The 22,700-nt window shown below is 47.9% G+C and overlaps 1 protein-coding gene across 3 annotated transcripts; it reads left to right on the top strand.

Moving 5' to 3' along the window:
- The first annotated feature begins 2,988 nt into the window (after positions 1-2,988).
- IFT46 (intraflagellar transport 46) lies at positions 2,989-22,599 on the top strand. Of its 3 annotated transcripts, XM_058663825.1 has the most exons (14): positions 2,989-3,181; positions 3,689-3,771; positions 3,900-3,996; positions 5,917-5,996; positions 8,079-8,231; positions 9,556-9,698; positions 13,540-13,614; positions 13,747-13,840; positions 15,421-15,549; positions 16,418-16,539; positions 16,827-16,893; positions 20,742-20,802; positions 21,047-21,132; positions 22,221-22,599. In XM_058663825.1, exons 2-14 carry the CDS (start codon positions 3,766-3,768, stop codon positions 22,314-22,316), a joined length of 1,209 nt encoding a protein of 402 aa, XP_058519808.1. In that variant the 5' UTR covers positions 2,989-3,181; positions 3,689-3,765; the 3' UTR covers positions 22,317-22,599. The 3 variants fall into 3 exon arrangements, with proteins under 3 accessions (XP_058519808.1, XP_004585187.2, XP_058519809.1); XM_004585130.4 differs by lacking the exon at positions 3,689-3,771; XM_058663826.1 differs by lacking the exons at positions 2,989-3,181; positions 8,079-8,231 and having other exon boundaries at positions 3,510-3,771.
- Positions 22,600-22,700: the final 101 nt, after the last annotated feature.

Raw genomic sequence — 22,700 nt, forward strand, 5'->3', positions numbered from 1 at the left:
TACTCTTACTCTTCCTCCCCCGCAGATACGGGAAGGAAAAAAAAGAAAGTGAAAACAATGGTCTCACCCACTTTCTTCTAGCCCTTGACCCTTCGCACCCTATTCAAATATGTAAAAATTGTAAAAATAAAGTTCATACAAAAAATAGAAAAAGAAAAAAAGAGAGAAAGAGAGTAACAGGGGTTGACATTGTGGCATTGTGGCACAACAGGTAAAGCTGCTGCCTACAATGCTGGCATCATCTATGGATGGCAGTTTGTGTCCTGGCTGTTCTGCATCTGACAAAGTTAATGTGCCTGGGAAAAGCAGCAGCAGATGGCCTAAGTGTTTGGGTTCCTGTATCCATGTAGGAGGCCTTGAAGAAGTTTTTGGTTCCTGCCTGGCACAGTCCAATCAGACCATCCTAGGGAGTGGAACCCGTGGGCAAAAGACATACCTCTCTTTCTGTTTGTGTTTTTGTCTCTGCCTTTCTTTATAACTCTGCTTTTCAAACACATTAATAAATGATGAGAGGTAGAGAGAAAGATTATCCCAAAGTTTGTAGATCAGTGTATATTCAAATCAGACTTGAATCCAGTCCTCCGACCATCTTTCTTGGTAGCTCTCCCATGCCAATCCTTGGACTTTTCAGAGTACAATCCATCCAGCAGTTCTTCTCTATGTCCCACAACACTCGTACAAGTTAAGCTCACATGTCTGTAATAAAAGATAATAATCTAAAAAACGCCTAGTTAGTTTTTTTTTTTTTTTGGAAGGCAGGTTTACAGAGAGGAGGAGAGTCAGAGGAGAGAGATATTTCATTCCCTGGTTCATTCCATAAATAGCCCCAATGGCTGCAGCTGAGCTGATTCAAAGCCAGTAGCCAGATCGCCCACGTCGGTGCAGGGTTCCAAAGCCTTGGGCCATCCTCTGCTGCTTTCCCAGGCCACAAGCAGGGAGCTGGATGGGAAGCGGAACAGCCTAGACATGAACTGGACATGGACAGGGAGAGGATTGGCCTGTTGTCTCACTGCACCAACCCCAAGAACTGTTTTTCTTATGCAGTGCTTACTTTGCGTCAAGTGTATTACATGTTGCTTCTAATTCTTTACAACAATCTGGACAAGTGCACTAAGGCTCAAAGCAATGAAGCACAAAGTCAGGGAGTAAGTGCTAGAGCCAGGACTCAAGCCCAACTCTGTCCATTGCGCGTCAAGGCCCCTTTGTGTCGCCTGTGTGTTCCTTAGCTTACTGAATCACCACGCTGTACCAGCCATGCCTGTCATCTTCACATGGAGGTGGGTTCCATTATTATCTTCATTGTATCATGAGGAAATCAAGACAGAAGAGAAGTGGTCTAGCAAAGTTCTCATGGCTAGGACATAGAAAAGCCAGGATTGAAAGAAAGCTGCTCAGCTCCCGAACCTACAGCCTTGAGCATGCCCTTCCTGCCGCCTCATTCTCACGGTTATCACTTACCCCTCCAGTACTTCTTTAGAAAGCACAGATGTTTTCATGTCTGGAAGGACACATCACACCATATTTCAGTTTAAAAAAAAGGCACACATACTTTAAAGAAAAGAGGCTGGTGCTGTAACACAGCAGGTAAAGCTACTGTCTGTGGTGTCAGCATCCATTTGGGTGTCCAGTCACTTTTTTTAAGATGCATTTTTATTTTTATTGCAAAGTCAGATATACAGAGAGGAGGAGAGACAGAAAGGAAGATCCTACGTCCGATGGTTCACTCCCAAAGTGACTGTGCCGATCTGAAGGTAGGAGTCCGAAATTTCCTCTGGGTCTCCCACGCGGGTGCAGGGTCCCAAGGCTTTGGGCCATCCTTGACTGCTTTCCCAGGCCACAAGCAGGGAGCTGGACGGGAAGTGGAGCTGCTGGGATTAAAACCGGTGCCCATATGAGATTCTGGAATTTTCAAGGTGAGGACTAGCCGCTAAGCCACCATGCTGGACCCGCCATTCACTTTTGATCCCAGCTGTCTGCTAATGTGCCTGAGAAAGCAGCAGAGGATGACCCAAGCGCTTGGGCCCCTGTACGAATGTGGGCCAAGAAGTTTCTGGCTTCTGCCTTCAGACCGCCCAATACTGTTTTTTACAGCCATTATTCATACAGTGAATTAACTTATTGAAGTTCTCTCCCTCTCTTTCTGTTACATTTTTGAATAAATAATAAATCATTTTTTCAAAAAGCGAAATATGTGCATCTTTCATTTTAATCACTTATTCCTCGATTCATGCACCCAATTACTTTTTTATAAATTTGAGAAATGGAGCTCCCACCGCTGGCTCCTGCAGATGCCTGGCTGAAGTCAGCAGCCAGGGACTCAGCGTGGTCTTCCAAGTGGCAAGAGCACAGCTACTTGAGCCATCCCTGCTGTCTCCCAGGGTACACAACAGTTCTAAGCTGGAGTTAGAAGCCAAAATCAGCGTCCAGCGATCAAGCCCACAAGTGTCTATGTGAAATGTAGGCTTCCTAATTCTTAGGCTATTAAATGCCGCCTCTCCATGGAATGCCTAAGTTTTGCAACGAAGTAGCACTCCTAAGAAAATTAGACACAGACTCTGGCATAAAGAAGCTCAAAGCCTTTAGCAAACAAACATAGGACACAGAATTAAGCTGAATGACAGATAAGCAGGGAATAACATATTAGTATAAGTATGTCTCATGTAGTGGGACATTTTGGAGGGGCTTATGTATATTTGTAAACGTAATAAATGTTATAGGAGGAGATATAAGGCGTTGTGGAATATTCTAGAGCGAGCCCGTCTCAATTCTGATTAGACCTATCTGGAAGGAATCCCACGCCTTGGCTGGGTTGAGGCGAGCGGGACACGCCTATCCAGGCTGGAGGGCTAACTCTCCTGGAGTGAGAATGAGTCAATCATGGTTGCCCCACATGGCCACTAGACGGCGCAACAGATACATGGATTAAAATCATAGACAAGCCCTCGGCTGGGCGGCCCAGAGAGGCTTCATCTGAACCCCACGCCTCCCATCTCCTTCCTGTGTCTGGAGATCCCCGTCTCACGAGAATGGAAGCAAATCTCGCGATCCCTACCCCTTTTGCCTAGCGACTGACAATAGGCTGCTGGCTCCAAGTAGAATCGGCTTGACGTGAGATTGGAGACTCCGGCCCTAAGCTGGGGTTCTGCCCATATTAGGGGAGACGGATTCAGAGGGGCTACAGGTAACTCCTACTCACCTCCGGGGAAGGAGCTGCCCACCTGCCTCTCTCCCGGACTTCAAGGGAACTTCTCGCGCCCTCCTCCCATCTCCATGACAACTAACCGTTTCTGGGCTCCTTCCCCCCACCCCGCCGCCTGCCAGCCGCCATCCGGCTTCCTTCCCTCTCCTGGATCGGCGGACGATGGGGTGGAGATGGGGTGATGCTTTAGGGGTCTAGTGAATAGGACATAGAGGCTGGAGTTAGTCTCTTCTTGGGGATACCATCTCATCTCCCCGATCCTGCTGCCCCGCCCAGGGGTGGCACCGAGACAAAAAAAAAAAAAAAGAAAAAAAAAAAACTGAGGTCTTCTCCGGGAAACTCCTACAGCTTCAGGGACACCATCCAGACCTGAGACCCGAGCTGCCCCTCCACCCCCCAGATAGGAATATTTTTTGGTATCCTTGTGCTGGCGCTCTCGGGGAGCAGCTGCCTACGTGGATGCTCCCAGCTCATTTGCCTCTTCCTCAGCTAGGCGCCCCAGCGAGTCCCTCCATCGGAGTGACAGAGCTTGACCTGGGGCCAGGCGGCTGTTAACGAAAGCTTGGATGGAGGTGAAGACTTATGGTGCACCTGGTATCTTGGGCAGGAGGGAGGAACCCGCGCTCTTTCAGGATGCACCTGCTGGTGGAGTGTGGAGGGTTCCACCGTGAGTTAAGTCTTTCTCTCTCCTTGTGCTCAGACCAAGATCGTTGAAAACCAGACATACGATGAGCGGCTAGAGATCCACGATTCCGAGGAGGTTGCAAGCGTTCATACTCCAACCCCGGGTCGCCAGGGTAAGAGAGAGGGATGGAGGTGAGGGCAGGGAATGTGGGTCTCCGAAGGAAGAGCAAAGTAGGTTCATGGTTTTCTTCAAGAAGCTCCTATTTCCCTGCCCTAATCAGCGGTCCACAGGGGCATGCATCCTTCTTAACTATGTAAACATCATAAAAAATGTATAAATAATGTATGTATTATTTTTAAAAAGATGTCAGAGTCAGGTTCACTTGCTGATGTTTCTGTTTTCTGAGTAGTTAAGAAGGAAACCTCACAGCTGAGAGAGAGAGAGAGAGAGAGAGAGGGAGAGAGAGAGGAGGCAGAGGAGAGATCTGTCTGCTGGTTCACTGTCCAAATGCCCACGACAGCCAGGGCTGGGCCAGGCTGAAGCCAGGGGTGCAGCACTGTACCCAGGCCTCCTGTGTGGTGGCTGCAGCCCAAGCACTTGACTGATCGTTTGCCTTCAAGATGCATCCACAGAAAGCTGGATCCTAAGCAGAGTAGCCAGGACCTGGACTGACTATCTGATATGAGATGTGGGCATCCTAGGTAGCTGAAGTGCCCACCCCCTCATCACCATTTACTTGGTGTTACTGCTTTGCTTAGAGTTGGCCAATAATTCACTATGGCAGTGATGGTTGGGCTTTTTTTTTTTTTTCCTTAAACATCGAAATTGTGCTTTGCTCAGCTTTGAAGATCTTTCAGTACCTGGTGTTAATCTGCATCCTAACCAGAAGTTCAGTGGATCTCCATAGAGAACTTGGCACTGCTGGTTTATCTAACAGACAGTATATGAAACAGAAGACGGACACATTGGCCCTGCTGCCCTATTGCTTAGAATCATGGGAGACAGATGACACATGAGAAAAACAAAGTTAATGGCCAATGTGATAAGCATAATGATGGAAACAAGATTTGCTGGCTCTTATGAAAAAAGAATGGTGAAGAGAGTGAGCTATTTTTGATTAGAGTGGTCAAAAAAGACCCAAGGAGAACGATACTTGTGACTAAAAGATGAGAGTCCAGACACTGAGGAAACACAGGCCAGGAAGAGGAAAGAGCCAGTGAAGTGGGAGAGGCACTGAGGCCTGAGGGAGGACCTGGAAAAGACGTGTATGATGGAGAGTGGCATGTGGCCATGTTAGAGAGGCAGGTGAGAGGTGTGACGGAGAGCTTTGCAGACTGTATGGAAAGGACAGAAAGATGCAAAGATGAGAATGGGAAAGCAATTGGAAGGACCGTGGCTGAGTTGAGATGATGGTGGGTTGGGCTATGGTAAGGAAGTCAAGGATAGAAACACGAGGCAAATACAAGACATTGACATTGTGACATCATGAAGATGTAGGGGTACTTTGGATTAGACTAACAAAAAGCAAAAAAGGATTCACTTATTTGAAAGGCAGAGTGATAGAAGGTGAGAGATCTTCCATTGCTCATTTTCCAAAGTATCACAGTGGCCAGGGCTGGGCCAGACCAAAGCTGGGAGCCAGGAATGTTGGATCAGAAGTGGAGCAACCAGGATTCAAACTGACGAACCAATACCCCAAATGGGATCCTGGCATTTGAAGCTGTGGCTTAACTTATTCGCTACGTTAGCCCATGGCTGTGACTCTTGACACGGAGTTATTATTCATTCCTTATGATAAAGCATATACAGCAAAATTTACTGTTTTAAATGTGACAGTAAGTTCCATTAAGCATATTCACAGTGTTGTGTAACCATTACTAATGTCAATTTTCAGTACTCCCCTTATCACCTTACTGGAAGCTGCCTCCTGATTAAACAGTAACTCCTGATTCCTCCCTTCCTCCCAGTCTCCTGTCCTTTAGAGAGATGATCTTAGAAATGCTATTCCCTAAAAATATAAACCTTTTAAAAAGAATCCTCCTTAGAAATCATCTGAACAATACCAGCCTGAATGGAAAACTTGTCTTTTAAGGACTTCTTCATTCTGCCCGGCTTCACGGCCAGAGCATGGCTGACAATAGCAGCGATGAGTATGAAGAGGAAAGTAACAAGGTACGGCTAGGCCTCCCGATGCCTGGGGCACTTGGGCTTTGGGTTTGTGGTGGTTGGTTTCACATGAGGGCAACTTGACAGTAAGTGCTTTCTGGAACACTCCCACCTGCAGTGGTGGGAATCGTCTGGGCTCCAGGAGGAAGGCACGCCAAGTGCTGGGAGATTTGTCTGTTCTTCAGGAGTAAAGCTTGTTACTTAGCAGACTTTTTAAATACTTTTTTTTAATTTTTATTGGAAAAGTGGATACAAAGAGAGAGGGAGATACAGAGAGAGAGAGAGATCCTCAACCCACTGGGTCACGCTCCAAGTGGCCACAACAGCTGGAGCTGAGCTGATCCAAAGCCAGCAGCCAGGAGCTTGTGGGTCTCCCACGTGGGTGCAGGGTCCCAATGCATTGGGCCGTCCTCAACTGCTTTCCCAGGCCACAAGCAGGGAGCTGGATGGGAAGTGGAGCTGCCGGGATTAGAACCGGCGCCCATATGAGATCCTGGTGCATGCAAGGCAAGGACTTTAGCTGCTAGGTTACCACGTCGGGTTCAGATTTCTTTTCTTTTTTTTTCTTGTTTTTTTTCTTTTAAGAGATTCATATCTTGCGGATCAGTGCTTCACATATTTTACTGATGACAAGAGTCACCGGGAGAACTTGTTTTTTTTAAAAGATTGATTCATTTTTATTGGAAAGGCAAATTTACAGAGAGGAGAGTCAGAGAGAAAGATCTTTCATCCCCTAACTTACTCCCCAAGTGATCACAACAGTCAGAGCTGAGCTGATCCAAAGTCAGGAGGTTCTTCCAGGTCTCCCACATGGGTGTAGGGTCCCAAGGCTTTGGTCCATCCTCCATTGCTTTCCTAAGCCACTATCACGGGAGCAGGTTGGGAAGTGGAGCAGTGAGGATATGAATCAGTGCTCAGACAGGATTCCCGCACATGCAAAGTAAGGATTTAGCCATGAGGCTACCACACTAGGCCTGAGAAATTATTTTTATAATTACACATCTTGCCTCCCCTCCTGGAATCCTGGAGAAAAAGCCAGGACATTTATGTATTCTGTAAGCAGTTCAGGTAATTGTTATGCCAAAGCAAATTTGGAATTAATTGGTCTAAACATTTTTTCATTGTCATCAAATATAAAACTGTCAGTATTTTGTGGATAAGATTTTAATTTTGAAATCTCTATTTTTAAATTTATTTTTATTTGAAAAGCAGATTTTATAGAAAGAGGAGAAAGAGAGAAGGTCTTCCATCTGCTGGTTCACTCCCCAAATGGTCACAATGGCCATTATTGATCTAATCCGAAGCCAGGAGCCAGGAGCTTCTTTCAGGTCTCCCACTAGGGTGCAGGATCCCAAGGCTTTGGACCATGCTCGACTGCTTTCCCAGGCCACAAGCAGAGAGCTGGATGGGAAGGGGGCTGCTGGGATTAGAACCGGCACCCATATAGGATTCCAGCGCGTTCAAGGTAAGGACTTTAGCTGCTGCGCTACCGTGTCAGGCCTGGAGAGAACAACTTTTAAGCAGCAGATGAGCTATAAGTACATAGGTGTCCTAAATTGGCCTCTCAATTTTGTGTCCACCCTAAATTCTTCCTAGTTTCACTGTGCGGTCAGGACCAAGGCTTACGTAACTTGACAATTTGTATCGTAGCCAGAATCAGCAGATCTGATCCAGTTTTGGCAATATTCCTAAAAAATTCCCCTTGCCAAAACTGTTTCCTGGGTAATCAAGAGATCATTTTGGCATATCTGAAATCGAGAAAGAATTATGTACAAGGTTCTTGTCAGTTGTAGCGCAATAAGGCATAGTCACTGAATAAATTATGCAAGTGTGTGTCATGTTTGTCATATAAATTAAAGATAAGTTAGAGTATAGTTTTATCACTATATAATAAATTGGATATTCTTAGAGGTAAATGTAACCCAATTCACTTTTTGGTATCCTGTGATGTGCCAGTAGTTGTTTTATCATAAGTGAAGTATTAAATTTTTTTAAATAAAAACTAGAAACAAACCCCCATTAAGATAAGCCATATGCTATAAGCTTTCAAAACCTACTTTTAAAGGGGGCCAATTGGTCATCCTTCAGGTCCTAAGCGAGGGCATGCCACAGGCTGCAAGCCACAGAGGCAAGGACACGGACCCCATTCCAACTGCCCCCGCAAGTCCCAAGCACCACCAGCCCTCTTCTCGTGGACTGGAGAGGGTGGGATGGTACAGAGAGAGGCATCAGCTCAGTAAGGTAGGTTGTCACGGAGCGCTTGAGACAGATGGGACTCGCTGTATTTACCTTATTGGGAAGGGAGGGGCACGTGGACAGGCCAGATGCCCCGTGTAGGAAAAGAGGATACTCCTGGTCCCTGTCTCAGTGGGTCCAAAGGCAGGCATGGGAAGACTACCGGCTTTCTTTTTCTAGTTCCAGGCAGCTTACTCATGACTACCCTACAAATTAAATGCTAGGTTCCCCTTCCTCTGACCTCTGTGAGTGTTCAAATCTTTCTAAGTCTTCCCTGCTTCCTCTTTTTTCATTTTCTCCTTAAATAATTGTTTTGTTAGTTTCATTTTTTAAAAAAGGTTTATTTTTATTGGAAAGTAAGATTTATAGGGGGAAAAGATATTGAAAGAAAGATCTTCCGTCCACTGGGTTACTCTCCAAGCGGCCTCAATGGCTGAAGCTGAACTGATCTGAAGCCAAGAGCCGGAAGCTCCTTTCGGGTCTTCCATGTGGATACAGGGTCTCAAGGTTTTGGGTCACACTCTACTGCTTCCCCAGGCTACGAGCAGAGAGCTAGAGGGGAAGTGGAGCAGCCAGGACATGACCTGGCACCCATCCGGGATCCCAGCCCTTTCAAGGCAGGTATTTAGCTACTGAGCCATCATGCCAGGCCCTGCTTGTTTCGTTTTTAGAAAGATTTGTTTATTTGAAAGGTGGAGTTACAGAGAAAGAGACAGAGAAATTAAGAGAGAGATATTCTATCTGCTGGTTCACTGCCCAAATGGCCACAACAACCGGAGCTAGGCAGTCTGAAGCCAGAAGCCAGGAGTTTCTCCCTAGTCTCCCCACATGGGTACAGGGGCCCAAACACTTGGGCCATCCTCTACTACTTTCCCAGGCCATGAGCAGAGTTGGTTCTGAAGTAGGGCAGCTGGGACTTGAACTGATGCCCATATGGGATGCCAGTGCTACAGGCAGAGGCTTAACGTGCTACACCACAGCACTGGCCTTCAAACTAATGAACATTGCCATCCTATATGAAAGCCCTTAAGCTTTAGGGTTGAAGTAGTCTACGTAAAGTCTATGCAGAGCTCTAAGGGTTGCCTAGGGAGCAGGTACCATAGGCAGAGACATGCAGTGTGGGTCTAGAAACGGGGGACTTGGGGTGTAGCTGGCCAGGGGCGGAAGGTGGCTCTCAAGCCTCTCCTGGGGAGTGGCAGCTTGTCTGCAGGTGGTTGGGTGCCAGGTGCGGGGCTGGGGGGCGCTGGCGAGAGTAGAGGAACCCTGGGCATGGGTGTGTTGAGCTCCTCTCTAGGTGGACCTGTCTTTGCCTGCCCCTGCCCTGTCTCAGGAGAAGAAGAAGACCAACTCCCAGATGACCTCACAGCGGGGCTTCAGCGAGAATGATGATGATGACGACGATGACGATGACGACTCCTCTGAGAGTGACTCTGACACAGACGATGATGAAGAGCACGGCGCCCCTCTGGAAGGGTGAGGAAAGGCGCCTGCGTGGACAGTCCCGCGAGGCGAAGGCCCTGCTCAGCACCCGGGCAACTCAGTCAGCCCTGCCTCCCCCATGCCTGTGGCCTCTCTTGTTGTGTCGGCCACGCTGGAGGACTCAGGACTAGATGGAGCTTTGCTGAGCTAACCTACGAGATGGCACCTGCCTTTAAGTAGTTCGTGGTCCGAGCCAGGGAAAATACACTTGCAGTGGGCCAAAGTGTGCCTAGCAGAGAAGCCCAGCCTGGTGCTTAGCCTCTGGTTTGGGCTAAGATTTCTAGGGACAGCCAGGCAACAGGTGCTTCGGAAGCCCCACCTTCCTGGGCGATGAGAACATTCCAGCTTGCTGCCCCTTAGTCGGGATTCACCTCCCTGGGCTTTATTCCAAGGACATTGTAAGGCCCCATCGATTTCCAAGGCAATTGGCTTGCTTCAATAAATGATGGTCAGTCAGTAGAATTCTGCCTAGTCATTGAAAGGTTTGTGGCCACTTTCTGTGCACTGCTAAGGAACTGCTCCGTTTGGAGGAGTTTGAGCTGTGTTGCCATGTGTGCGAAGTAGGTGTCAGAACTGCCTTTGGAAGACACTAGGAAACTAACGCTTATAGTCACTTTGAGTGAGGAACCTCTGGCGACAAGGGGACAGGTGAGAGAAAGACATAAACTTTTCACTGTATTGCCAATATGCATGCGTTGTTGTTAAATGAAGCAGTTTAGTAAAAAAATTTTTAAAAATATAGCTAACTTTGGAATATCTCCTGGCAGGTAGGTGCTAAGCAAATTAAGCAAATGTTTGCCCTAGACTGACTTCCCAATACTTCTCACTTTGTTTCAGGGCCATATTCTATTTCTGTAAGTAAATTCTGGGAAAATGCAGTTAAAAATCTATTTGTTTCAAAGAAAGAGAGAGAAACCTTTCATCTGCTGGTTCATATTGGCCATTGGTTAGGCCATTCAGAGCCAGGAGCCTGGAACTCCAGGTCTCCTAAAAGGGTAGAGGGCCCAAGGACTCAGACCGCCTTCTCCTGTCCTCCCGGGAGCATTAGCATGCGGCTGGACAGAAGTGGGACAGCCAGGACTTGAACTAGCACTCTGATTTGGGATGCCAATGCTGGGGTTGCAAATGGCAGCTTGATGTGCTGTGCTACTCCCCAAACTGGAGGAAATGTAAATTTTAAGTCATTAGTATCTTCAATTTTTTTGAAGTGTTACCAGAAACACCTTAATAACTTCATAGCTCAATATATGTTACCAATGTTTATTTCACTTTGTTATTATAGTTAATGCTATTTACACTACTGTTTTTTTTTAAGATTTATTGTATTTTTTTATTGGAAAGGCAAATGTACAGAGAGGAGGAGAGACAGAGAGGAAGACCTTTTTTTTTTTAAAGATTTATTCATTTTTATTGCAAAGCCGGATATACAGAGAGGAGGAGAGACAGAGAGGAAGATCTTCCGTCCGATGATTCACTCCCCAAGTGAGCCGCAACGGCTGGTGCTGCGCAGATCCGAAGCCGGGAACCAGGAACTTCTTCCAGGTCTCCCACATGGGTGCAGGGTTCCAAAGCTTTGGGCTGTCCTCGACTGCTTTCCCAGGCCACAAGCAGGGAGCTGGATGGGAAGTGGAGCTGCCGGGATTAGAACCGGCGCCCATATGGGATCTTGGCGCATTCAAGGCTAGGACTTTAGCCACTAGGCCACGCCGCCGGTCCCTATTTTTTTTTTTTTTAAAGATTTACTTATTTTTTATTGGAAAGTCAGATTTACAGAGAGAAGGAAAGAGAGAAAGATCTTCCTTCCACTGGTTCACTCCCCAAGTGGTCACAGTGGCCTGAGCCTAGGTGATTTGAAGCCAGGAGTCGGGAGCTTCTTCTAGGTATCCTGAGTAGGTACAGGGTCCCAAGGCTTTGGACCATCCTCTGCTGTTTTCCCAGGCAGCCAGGATATGAACCAGTACCCATATTGGATCCCAGTGGTTGTTAAGGTGAGGATTTAACCACTAGACTATTGTGCTGGGAACTGCTCTAATGTTCTTTTTTTTTTTAAAGATTGATTTTTATTTTTATTACAAAGTCAGATATACAGAGAGAGGAGGAGAGACAGAGAGGAAGATCTTCCGTCCCATGATTCACTCCCTAAGTGAGCCACAATGGGCCGGTGCGCGCCGATCCGAAGCCAGGAACCAGGAACCTCCTCCGGGTCTCCCACGCAGGTGCAGGGTCCCAATGCATTGGGTCATCCTCGACTGCTTTCCCAGGCCACAAGCGGGGAGCTGGATGGGAAGTGGAGCTGCCGGGATTAGAACTGGCGCCCATATGGGATCCCGGGGCTTTCAAGGCGAGGACTTTAGCCGCTAGGCCACGCCTCCGGGCCCTCGAATGTTCTTTACTATATACTTTATTTTAAAAAATTAAGATTTATTTTTCGTCGGAAAGGGAAATATGCAGAGAAAAGAAAATACAGAAAGATCTTCTATCTACTGGCTCACTCCCCAAGTAGCCACAATGGCCAGAGCTGGGCTGATACAAAGCCAGGAGCCAGGAACCTCTTCCCACACAGGTGCAGTGACCTGTGTGCAGTGCAGAGTGCAGGTGCAGTGACCCAAGGCTTTTGAGCCATCCTTTACTGCTTTCCCAGGCCACAAGCATGGAGCTGGAAGTGGAACAGCTGGGGCATGAACTGGTGCCCATATGGGATCCCAGGCATGCAAGGCTAGGATTTAGCCACTAGGCTATTGCACCAGGCCTTTTACTTATACTTTTACTTTTTTTTTTTTTTTTAAAGATTTATTTATTTTATTACAAAGGCAGATATACAGAGAGGAAGAGAAAAAGAGAAAGATCTTTCGTCCGATGATTCACTCCCCAAGTGAGCCGCAACAGGTCGATGCGCTCCGATCCGAAGCCGGGAACCTGGAACCTCTTCCGGGTCTCCCACGCGGGTGCAGTGTCCCAATGCATTGGGCTGTCCTCAACTGCTTTCCCAGGCCACAAGCAGGGAGCTGGATGGGAAGTGGAGCTGCCGGGATTAGAACCGGCGCCCATATTGGATCCCGGGGCGTTAGAGGCGAGGACTTTAGCCGCTAGGCCACGCCGCCGGGCCCTATGCTTTTACTTTTTAAAGAAGTTAATGAATTTGAAATGCAGACAAACAGAGAACTTTGATCTGCTAGTTCACTTCTCAAATGCCCTTGGTGCGGGGGACTGGTTCCGGTTCAAGCTGGGATCCAGGGCAAGTAGTTAGACCATCACCCATTGCCTCTCAGGGTGTGCCTTAGCAGGAAACTGGAGTCAGGAATGGATCTGAGACAGGAAGCAGGCATTCTGTACAGAACGTAGGTATCCAAACCAGTGTTGCCATCAGGCCGAATACCTGCCCCTCACAGGGCTCTTGATAAGCTCTGTGGAGTTCAGTTTGACAAATTTAGCATCTTCCAGAAGTTGGATATTTTATTTGTTTCCAGTGATTTGACGTTGCTAAACATTGTAAAACCCATCTGTAATTTTTTTTCTTAGCGTAAAGTATGTTCATGTCAGAAATCAAAATTTCTTCTTCCATATTTTCTCATTAATTCTTTCATTTAAAAAAAGGCAGAAATAGTTTTTGTTACCATTTAGCATGAAAGGGATTATAGTTTAGCATTTCTGTAGCTCTGTCCTTCACTGTCAGAGGTGACTGAAAAATAATTATAGTTGATTTTAAGGCTGCCTTTCACACCATTGAAGGGCAGATGTGGGAAGGTCAGAAGCCAGGTTCAGGGTCGTGGCCCTGGGTACTCCCCCTCCACTGTGCCCTGGACACCTTGGACCATAGGGCTTTCCCTCTCCCCAGGGCCTATGATCCTGCAGAGTATGAGCACCTGCCAGTGTCCGCTGAGATTAAAGAACTCTTCCAGTACATCAGCAGGTGAGCCCTGGGCCTCCCCCCCCGCCACGCTTTTCCCACTGCTTGCCTGAACTGGACCCATTCTCCTGATTTTCCCGCCTAAACAGGAGGTGACTTTCTCTGATTCTCTCCACTCTCTTGGCAATCTCCTAGGTACACACCCCAGCTCATTGATCTGGAACACAAGCTGAAACCTTTCATCCCGGATTTTATCCCAGCTGTTGGGGACATTGATGCATTCTTAAAGGTACCAAAAGCCTGGAACTGGCTCCTTGGATGTTTCTCCATCTGCCCTCCCCCCATTACTCTAACAGTTCACCTAACTTCATGGACTTACATTGGCTACTGTGATAACATATTCATTTCTGTGGGATCCTTAACCTTGCTCTCTAGTCCAAATTATATTCATTACTGTTAAGTAATATTTTATCATCTCATTATACGTCAAAACCTTGTCATTGATTTTTTATCCTAATTTTGAGTTCTAGCTTTATATTTAGGGTCCTGTTGATCATATTTTTTTCCCTAGGTTGTATTTAATATAGTGTGATAATAAGCATACTTTTGTTTGTTTCCCTAGTATTTATTATTTATTTGAAAGGCAGAGCATCAGAGAGAGGGGGGAAAGAGAAATATCTTCCTTTGACCGGTTCACTCTCTATAAATGACCATAACAGCCAGGGCAGGGCCAGGCTGGCTGGTGCCCAAACACTTGGCCATCAGCTGCTGCTTTAGAAGGTCTGTTAGCAGAGAACTGGGTCAGAAATGGAGCAACTAGCACTCACACATGGATAAATATAGGATGCTGGTGATGAAGTGGTGGTTTAACCCACTGTAGAACCAATGTTGACCCCAGCATACTTTTAAAGAAAAAAAAACATGTATTTCTTTTTTTTTTTTTTTAAGATTTATTTGTTTTTATTGGAAAGGCAGATGTACAGATAGAAGGAGAGACAGAGAGGAAGATCTTCTGTCCAATGATTCACTCCCCAACTGGCTGCAACAGCTGCAGCTGAGCCAATCTGAAGCCAGGAGCCAGGAGCTTCCTCTGGGCCTCCCACATGGGTGCAGGGTCCCAAGGCCCTGGGCTGTTCTTAACTGCCCTTCCAGGCCACAAGCAGGGAGCTAGATGGGAAGCAGGGCCGCCAGGAGTAGAACCAGTGCCCATACGGAATCCCGGTGCGTTCAAGGCAAGGACTTTAGCTGCTATGCTATTGCGCTGAGCCCAAAAATCATATAATTTGACTTAAAAGGCAAAGTTACAGAGATTGGGAGAAATACAGAGAGGTGGAGATCTTCCTTCTGCTGGTTTACTCCCCAAGTAGCCTTAACGGCAGGGACTGTGCCAGTCAAAGCCAGGAGCCAGAGCTTTCCTCATGGGCTCCCAAGTAAGTTCAGTGAACCAAGCACTTGAATCATCTTCTACTGCTTTCCAAAACACATTTGCAGGGAGCTAGATTGGAAGTGGAGCAGTCAGGTCTTGAAGCAGCTAGTATGTGGGATAGCAGCCCTAACCCAGCATGCTTTGAATATAGAGAATAATATGAACTAGAAGAGTTTTTCTGTTTCAGCTCATTGGAAGCAGCAGGTGTGACCCTGGTACAGCCTCTCCTGCTTTTTCTCTGCTTTCTTACCTTTCTCTCCTTTTTTTTTAGAAAGATTTATTTTATTTTTTATTTTTATTACAAAGTCAGATATACTGAGAGGAGGAGAGATAGAGAGGAAGTGGAGCTGCCGGGATTAGAACCAGCGGCCATATGGGATTAAGGCGAGAACCTTAGCCACTAGGCCACGCTGCCGAGCCCCTCTTACCTTTCTCTTAACCAGGTCCCACGTCCTGATGGAAAGCCTGATAACCTTGGCCTGTTGGTTTTGGATGAACCTTCTACAAAGCAGTCTGACCCCACAGTGCTCTCACTGTGGTTGACAGAAAACTCCAAACAGCACAACATCACGGTAAGATTTGACCCATCACAGGCGCGAGCTGGAGGAGAGGACCGACAATGCCAACTGTACCCATGCTTCCTGCCTGTTGAAGGGATGGTTAGGGCTCTGGGCCAGCCCTACCTTATTTTACCGACACTTTATCTGAGGTCTAATCCACATGCTGCATCATCCACCCTTTCCGCTGTGCAGCTTGTTAGTGTTGGGTGGGTTCCCAGAGCTGCATAGCCATCGTCACCATCTTAGAAACACTGTCCTTGTTGCAGACAGACCCCTCACTGCCCAAACGCTCCATGCCGTCACTCCTCTTCCTTCCACTCTCCCATGCCCAGGCCGTGGCTGCCACTTTAGTCCGTGGCTCTGGCTGAGTGAGGTGCAGTTGTATGGCTATACCACACTTTGTCCACTCACCAGCAGATCCTGCTTCAATTAGCGATGCTGCAGCGAACATCCCAGTACAAATTTTGCATGGGCACCTGTTGTTGCTTCTCTTGCATGTACATCAGAGCAGATTGCTGGACCACAGGCTCTCAGCAGTGTTTCTGAGGCGCTGCCAGCCTGCTTTCCAAAGTGGCCACACCTTGTGGTAGTGCCAGCAGCTGTGGGAGAGGCTCTCTGTTTTCCCACTGCCAGCCTCTCCAGTGCTTGTTAGCATCTGTCTTGTGGGCCCTCCTTGCAGCAGGAGACCGTACTTCCCTGTGTCAGCCCCGCCCTATCGACTGGCCCCGCGATGGCTGCTGGAGCATGTTTCAGGCTTCCCCATGCCTAACTTTGGCTGTCGTTAGCCTCCCCGTTGTCTCAGCTTCCTCATGAGTTACCCCGTTACAACCCAGAGAGCTGCTTCAGCCCCGGCAGCCAGGTCCTCTCCTCATTTTTCCAGCACCATATGAAAGTCAAGAGCCTGGAAGATGCAGAAAAGAATCCCAAGGCTGTCGACACGTGGATTGAGAGCATCTGTGAGTTACGCCGCTCCAAGCCGCCTGCCGCCGTGCACTACACCAGGTAAGAGGGAGCCCTCGGCAACTCAGGCCACCTGCACCAGAGCGCCCAAGAAGAGACTCAAAGACTGAGTCCGGGCGCCTGTGTGCCTGCAGGCCCACATTGTACATACAAAGATTCTGATGTCTCTGGGATTGTCTCCTCTAAACTCCAGGGGCCTTGGAGAAATTAGGTTTGCTCAGCCAAGGTTCTCCTGGAGTCCTAACATGCTTCATGTAGGCGGCATCCCCCCACCAGGGGCTGCTGCTGACCTCAGGCCGGGTTTCTTTCTATTTACTGCTGTTCTTCAGGCCCATGCCAGACATCGACACACTGATGCAGGAGTGGTCCCCAGAATTTGAGGAGCTTTTGGGCAAGGTGAGTGGAAAGGAGCAGGAGGTAAGATGGATGCGGCCTTTGCTCTGGCGGCCAGTGTCCCGTCCCTTCCATTGTTATGAACAGTTTTGAAATTGAAGTATAGGGACCAGCATGGAGGCTTAGTGGGATAAGGCCAGTTCCTGTTCTGACTGCTCCATGTCCCATCCAGCTCCCTGTTATTGTACCTGGGTGAAGCAACAGGAGGTGGCTCAAAAGTCCTTGGGCCATTGCAACTCACATGGGAGACCCAGAAGCTCCTGGCTTCAGCCTGGTCCATCCCCAGCCTTTGCAACCTTCTGGGGAGTGAGCCAGCAGATGGGAGATGTCTCTTTCTCTGTCTCTCCCTTTCTTTCAAAAAGATAAATAAATTTTTGAAACAATATGAATTAAAACGTGATACACAGCAGTGTACACAAGAAGTATGCATTGGTGTGTTTGTGCCGCCCAAATACACTTTTTTTTTTTCATTTTTTTTAATTATATTTTTGACAATCTTTACATAGTTAATTAGGGTAAAAAGGTTCAAGGGCTACTGGAAAGTGGGTAAGACTATTACTTCCACATTGTTTCCTTCATGTATCCTTGGGACCCTGCACCCACATGGGAGACCCAGAAGAAGGGGGAGATAAAGGGAGAAGCCCCACTCAGTCTTCCACCTACCCCAGGTCCCTGATGTGGGGCGTGCTCCGAGGGTCTTGCTCAAGTGGTTTTGATAGTTCAACAGTTACGAATTGCTGCCAATTTCGCCGCTGCAAGCACGATGAGGTCGTTGCTGAATAAACTGTGTGAGCAGCACCCTGGATCAGCACTCAGAACACTGCCCGATTCTTTGGGAGTCCCCAGGCTCCCACTTGCTAGTGTTGTCAATATCCTGATTGCTAACAGTGTAGACTAGATTTGCCTGCAGGGTTTTTTGTTTGTTTGTTTGTTTTTGAATTTTTCTCTTAAGTTTTTTCAGCTTTTTTTTAAATAGTTTTTTTTTTAGTTTTTTCTTTTTTTTAAAGATTTATTCATTTTTATTGGAAAGGCAGATGTACAGCGAGAAGGAGAGACAGGAAGATCTTCTGTTTGATGATTTACTCCCCAAGTGGCTGCAATGAATGGCTGGAGCTGAGCCAATCTGAAGCCAGAAGCCAGGAACTTCTTCCGGGTCTCCCACATGGGTGCAGGGTCCCAAGGCTTTGGGCCGTCCTCGACTGCTTTCCCAGGCCACAAGCAGGGAGCTGGATGGGAAGTGGAGCGGCTGGGATTAGAACCGGCGCCCATATGGGATCCTGGCATGTTCAAGGTGAGGACATTAACCATTATGCTATTGCGCCGGGCCCAAAAATGAATAAATCTTAAAAAAAAAAAAGAAGTATAGCGTCTGGGATCTGAACCATACTCCTACATGGATGCAGACACTAGCAAGCAACAGCTTCACTTAATGTGCCGCAGTGCTCTGGCTCCTATTTTATTTAAATTTACTCACACTGTTGTGTCTTCTTTTGCCTAAAATTTTGAGGTATTTGTCTATATTGTCCCAGGCAATTGTTCATTTGTTCTTACTTCTATGTGAAATCCCGTCATTGAAATATATAATAATTTGTTTATTCATTCCATGAGGGCATGTGGGAAGTTTCCAGTTTTTGGTTATCACAAAGAGTGCAATTGAGAACATTATAACATGTTTTTTGGTGAACATATGTACTTCCAATATTAGTTTAGATTCTCTCGTCTCCATAGGAGACATCTGTGTTATTCTAAAAAGTTAGTGTCTCACATATAATTACCCCAAGTTAAAAAAAGATAGTTGGTGGGCCCGGCGGCGTGGCCTAGCGGCTAAAGTCCTCCCCTCTAACGCCCCGGGATCCAATATGGGCGCCGGTTCTAATCCCGGCAGCTCCACTTCCCATCCAGCTCCCTGCTTGTGGCCTGGGAAGGCGGTCGAGGACGGCCCAATGCATTGGGACTCTGCACCCGCGTGGGAGACCCGGAAGAGGTTCCAGGTTCCCGGCATCGGATCGGCACGCATCGGCCCGTTGCGGCTCACTTGGGGAGTGAATCATCGGACGGAGGATTTTCCCCTCTGTCTCTCCTCCTCTGTGTATATCTGGCTGTAATAAAATGAATAAATCTTTAAAAAAAAAAAAAAAAAAAGATACTTGGGCTCGGCAGCGTGGCCTAGTGGCTAAGGTGCGCGCCTTGATCCCATATGGCTGCTGGTTCTAATCCCAGCAACTCCACTTCCTCTCTGTCTCTCCTCCTCTCAGTATATCTGACTTTGTAATAAAAATAAAATAAATCTAAAAAAAAAAAAAAGAAAAAAAAGATACTCAGGAGTAATTTTAATAAAAGATTGTAAGCCCATTTTGGAAGCACATCACAAAAGTTTAATAAAGTTCACCTCTCAGGTGCCTGCAATGGCCAGGGCGAGGCCAGGGCAAGCCAAGAGGCTAAAACTCCATCTGGATCTCTCATGTGGATGGCAGGGGCTCAGTGACTTGGGTCATCTTCCTCTTCTTTCCCAAGTGCATTTGCAGGAAGTCGGATGAGAGATGGAGCAGCTGGGACTTGAGCTAGCACCCGTATGGGACACTGGCACTGCAGGCAGAAGCTTAGCTTACTATTCCATGGTGCCTCCCCTACCACTTATGTTCTGATACACTATATATTCCTATATTACTCACTGGTTTTTTTTTCCTCCCCGTTAAAATGCAAGCTCCGTGAAGACAGAGTTTTTGGTAGCATACAGAAGAAACAACGTCTTTCTTCACAACACTTCCACAGTGGTGTGATTAGGGAATCATGTTTGGGATTGTTTTTCTGAGACAGAGCAGCAACATGTTGTTAAACTGAAGACAACAAATTGCAGAACTCTAACTTTTAATTTTTTTTAAGATTTATTTTTACTTTCTATTGGAAAGGCAGATTTACAGAGAGGAGGAGAGATAGAGAGAGAAAGATCTTCCATCTGCTGATTCACTCCCCAAGTAGCCACAATGGTCAGAGCTGCACTGGTCTAAGTCTTGGAATCAGGAACTTCTTTCGGGTCTCCCACATGGGTGCAGGGTCCCAAGGCTTTGGGCCGTCCTCGACTGCTTTTCTAGGCCACATGCAGGAAGCTGGATGGGAAGTGGGGCAGCCAGGACATGAACTGGTGCCCACAGAGGATTAGCCAATATTGTTTTTTTTTATTTATTTATTCATTTTAAGGAAAAAATTGTGAAGAAGTCTGTGGTTTTTAAACTTGCCACCTGGTTTGTTTAGATCAGCTGGATCAAACGACACATTCCTTTTCCCTGTTCTCATGGGGTCTCTGAGCCCTTACGTATCACAGCCCCAACACATTATAGCACATGGCCATGACCAGCTGCTGCTTTACAGATCCACACAGGAGGGCTACCTGACCATGTGTTTTAGTTACACAGTCTCTTCACTTTGGTAGTTCATGGGCATGACCAGTTCTGCCTGCCTGGTTGGCTGGGGGCCGCCCTTGTGTGCCGTGTGAGTTGGCAGGGGCTGCTTTGCAAAATGCCGCAGACTGGGGATGGCTGAAAACAACCCAGAGGATTCTCCTGCAATCCTGGAGTTGGAACTCCAAGTTCAGGTTGTGGGCAGGGCTGGTTTCTTCTTGGCCACCTCCCCGTCTCCACATGGTTTTCACTTCGGGTGTGTCTGGTCTCATGGCCGGTTGTCTCCAAAGAGACCTTCTCTGCAGGCACAGCCATGGTTCTGAGGTATGAAGAGTTTGGGCTTCCACGTGAACATGGGGTGGGGAGCACAGTTCAGAGGCTCCTGTCCTGAATGAGATGAGGCTGGCGACAGCAAGGTGAAACCCTTCCTGGCCTTGGATGTGCCCCCTGCAGGTGAGCCTGCCCACGGCGGAGATTGACTGCAGCCTGGCTGAGTACATCGACATGATCTGTGGTATGCTGCCCTCCACACCCACCCTGCCCTCTTAGGCTGGAAAGGCCGTGTGCACTGCAAAAAGAGCGGCTGGCCTCACAACCTCCAGTTAGCCCGCTGTGCTCTCTAACAGCACTCAGGGGTGAGGCTTGGGGGGCCTACCTGGGAGACGGCTGGCTTCCTAGACACAAGTGCCCCATCACTCTCCTCTCACCCCTCCCTGAGTGTGTTTGGTTCTGTTTCTGGAACATTGTCTTCATTTCAGCCATCCTGGACATCCCTGTCTACAAGAGTCGGATTCAGTCCCTGCACCTGCTGTTCTCCCTCTACTTGGAGTTCAAGAATTCGCAGGTTGGAGCCTCAGTCAGTGGTCGACTTGGGCTGCACTTGAGGTCCTGGTGGTGTCCTCTGGGATTGCTGTGATGGTGTTCCAAGGACAGAGCACGGCTCTGCCTGCCGTCCCCACTTCCCTTCCCCACAGCCAGGAGAGCAGCATAGGGACGGGGGAGAGGAGGGTGAGGGGGTGGTGGTGGGAAGGTGTGGGCCTCAGGGAACTGGGAGAGGTTTCACCAAGCGGCCCCGTGAGTGGAAGCCGGAAGGAAGGAAGAGTGCTCCTTGTCTGAATCTTTATTAGGTTATTTTTTTTAAAAATATTTATTTAGTTTTATTGCAAAGTCAGATATACAGAGAAGGGGAGAAACAGAAAGGAAAATCTTCCATCCAATGGTTCATTCCCCAAGCAGCTGCAGCGGCTGGAGGCGAACCAATTGTGAAGCCAGGAGCCAGGAGCTTCCTCCGGGTCTCCCACACGGGTGCAGGGTCCTAAAGCTTTGGGCCATCCTCGACTACATTCTAGGCCACAGACACGGAGCTGGATGGGAAGTAGGGCCACCTGGATTAGAACCAGCACCCATATGGGATCCCAGCGTGTTCAAGGCTAGGATTTTAACCATTATGCTATCACGCTGGGCTCTATGGAGTTATTTTTATTGGAGAAGCTGAAAGACAGATGGACAGAGACCTTCCATCTACTGGTTGATGCCCCAGGTAACCACAGTGGCCAGGGATGGGCCAAGCCAAATCCAGGAACTCAAAACTCCCATCTGTGTCTCCTGTGGAGGTAGCAGGGACCTGAGTCCTTTAGCCATCCCCTGCCGCTAGTGGTGCAGCAGCCAGGATGCAGAAGCAGGAAGCCGCAGCTGGGGGACAGAGCTAGGGCCTGAACTCGGACACTCTGCTGGGAGTGGGATGTGCAGGTCCCAAACAGTGGCTTAGCTGTTGTGGCAGCCTGTTGACCTGCTACATCAGCAAATTCACGTGCTGCAGAGACCCTGAAAGCAGAATTAGGTCAAAGTCGCAGCTGAGAGAGTTTTTTCAGATGTTGTGCAGTGTAGTCCCTATGATCCCCTAAATTCTGTCTCTCTCCTCTTTCCTTGCAGCATTTTAAAGCTCTAGCTGAGGGCAAGAAAGCATTCTCTCCTCCATCCAACTCTACCTCCCAAGCTGGAGATGTGGAGACACTGACCTTCAGCTGAGACACTCTGGCAGCAGCTCTGTTTCAAGGCCGAGCTGGCAGCTCTGCCCTCACCGAGGCGGAGAGATGACTGTCAGCTGCCAGCGGGTCGGCCTACCTCGGCCAGGGCACTGGTGGCTCCCAGCTGGCCCTCCCTGGGGACTTATGCATCTTCCCACTGTGGAGACTGCCGTTAGAAGAATTGGAATTTGCTGAAGGGTTGCAGAGGAAAGCCTAAAAGATGTTCTTTCTGGGATAGGAATGGGATGATCTTCGAGTTCGTTGGCCGAGATTTTACAAATAAAATACCCGTCTGTCGGGTGTTCTTGCTTTTTTTTTAATGGAGCGAGCTGAAGGCGAGGCCAGGAAGTTGGCCTCATCCTAAGAGCGTTAAGTGGAAGACAGG

Source organism: Ochotona princeps, chromosome 4, assembly GCF_030435755.1.
Source record: "Ochotona princeps isolate mOchPri1 chromosome 4, mOchPri1.hap1, whole genome shotgun sequence".
NCBI classification, from domain to species: Eukaryota; Metazoa; Chordata; class Mammalia; order Lagomorpha; family Ochotonidae; genus Ochotona; species Ochotona princeps.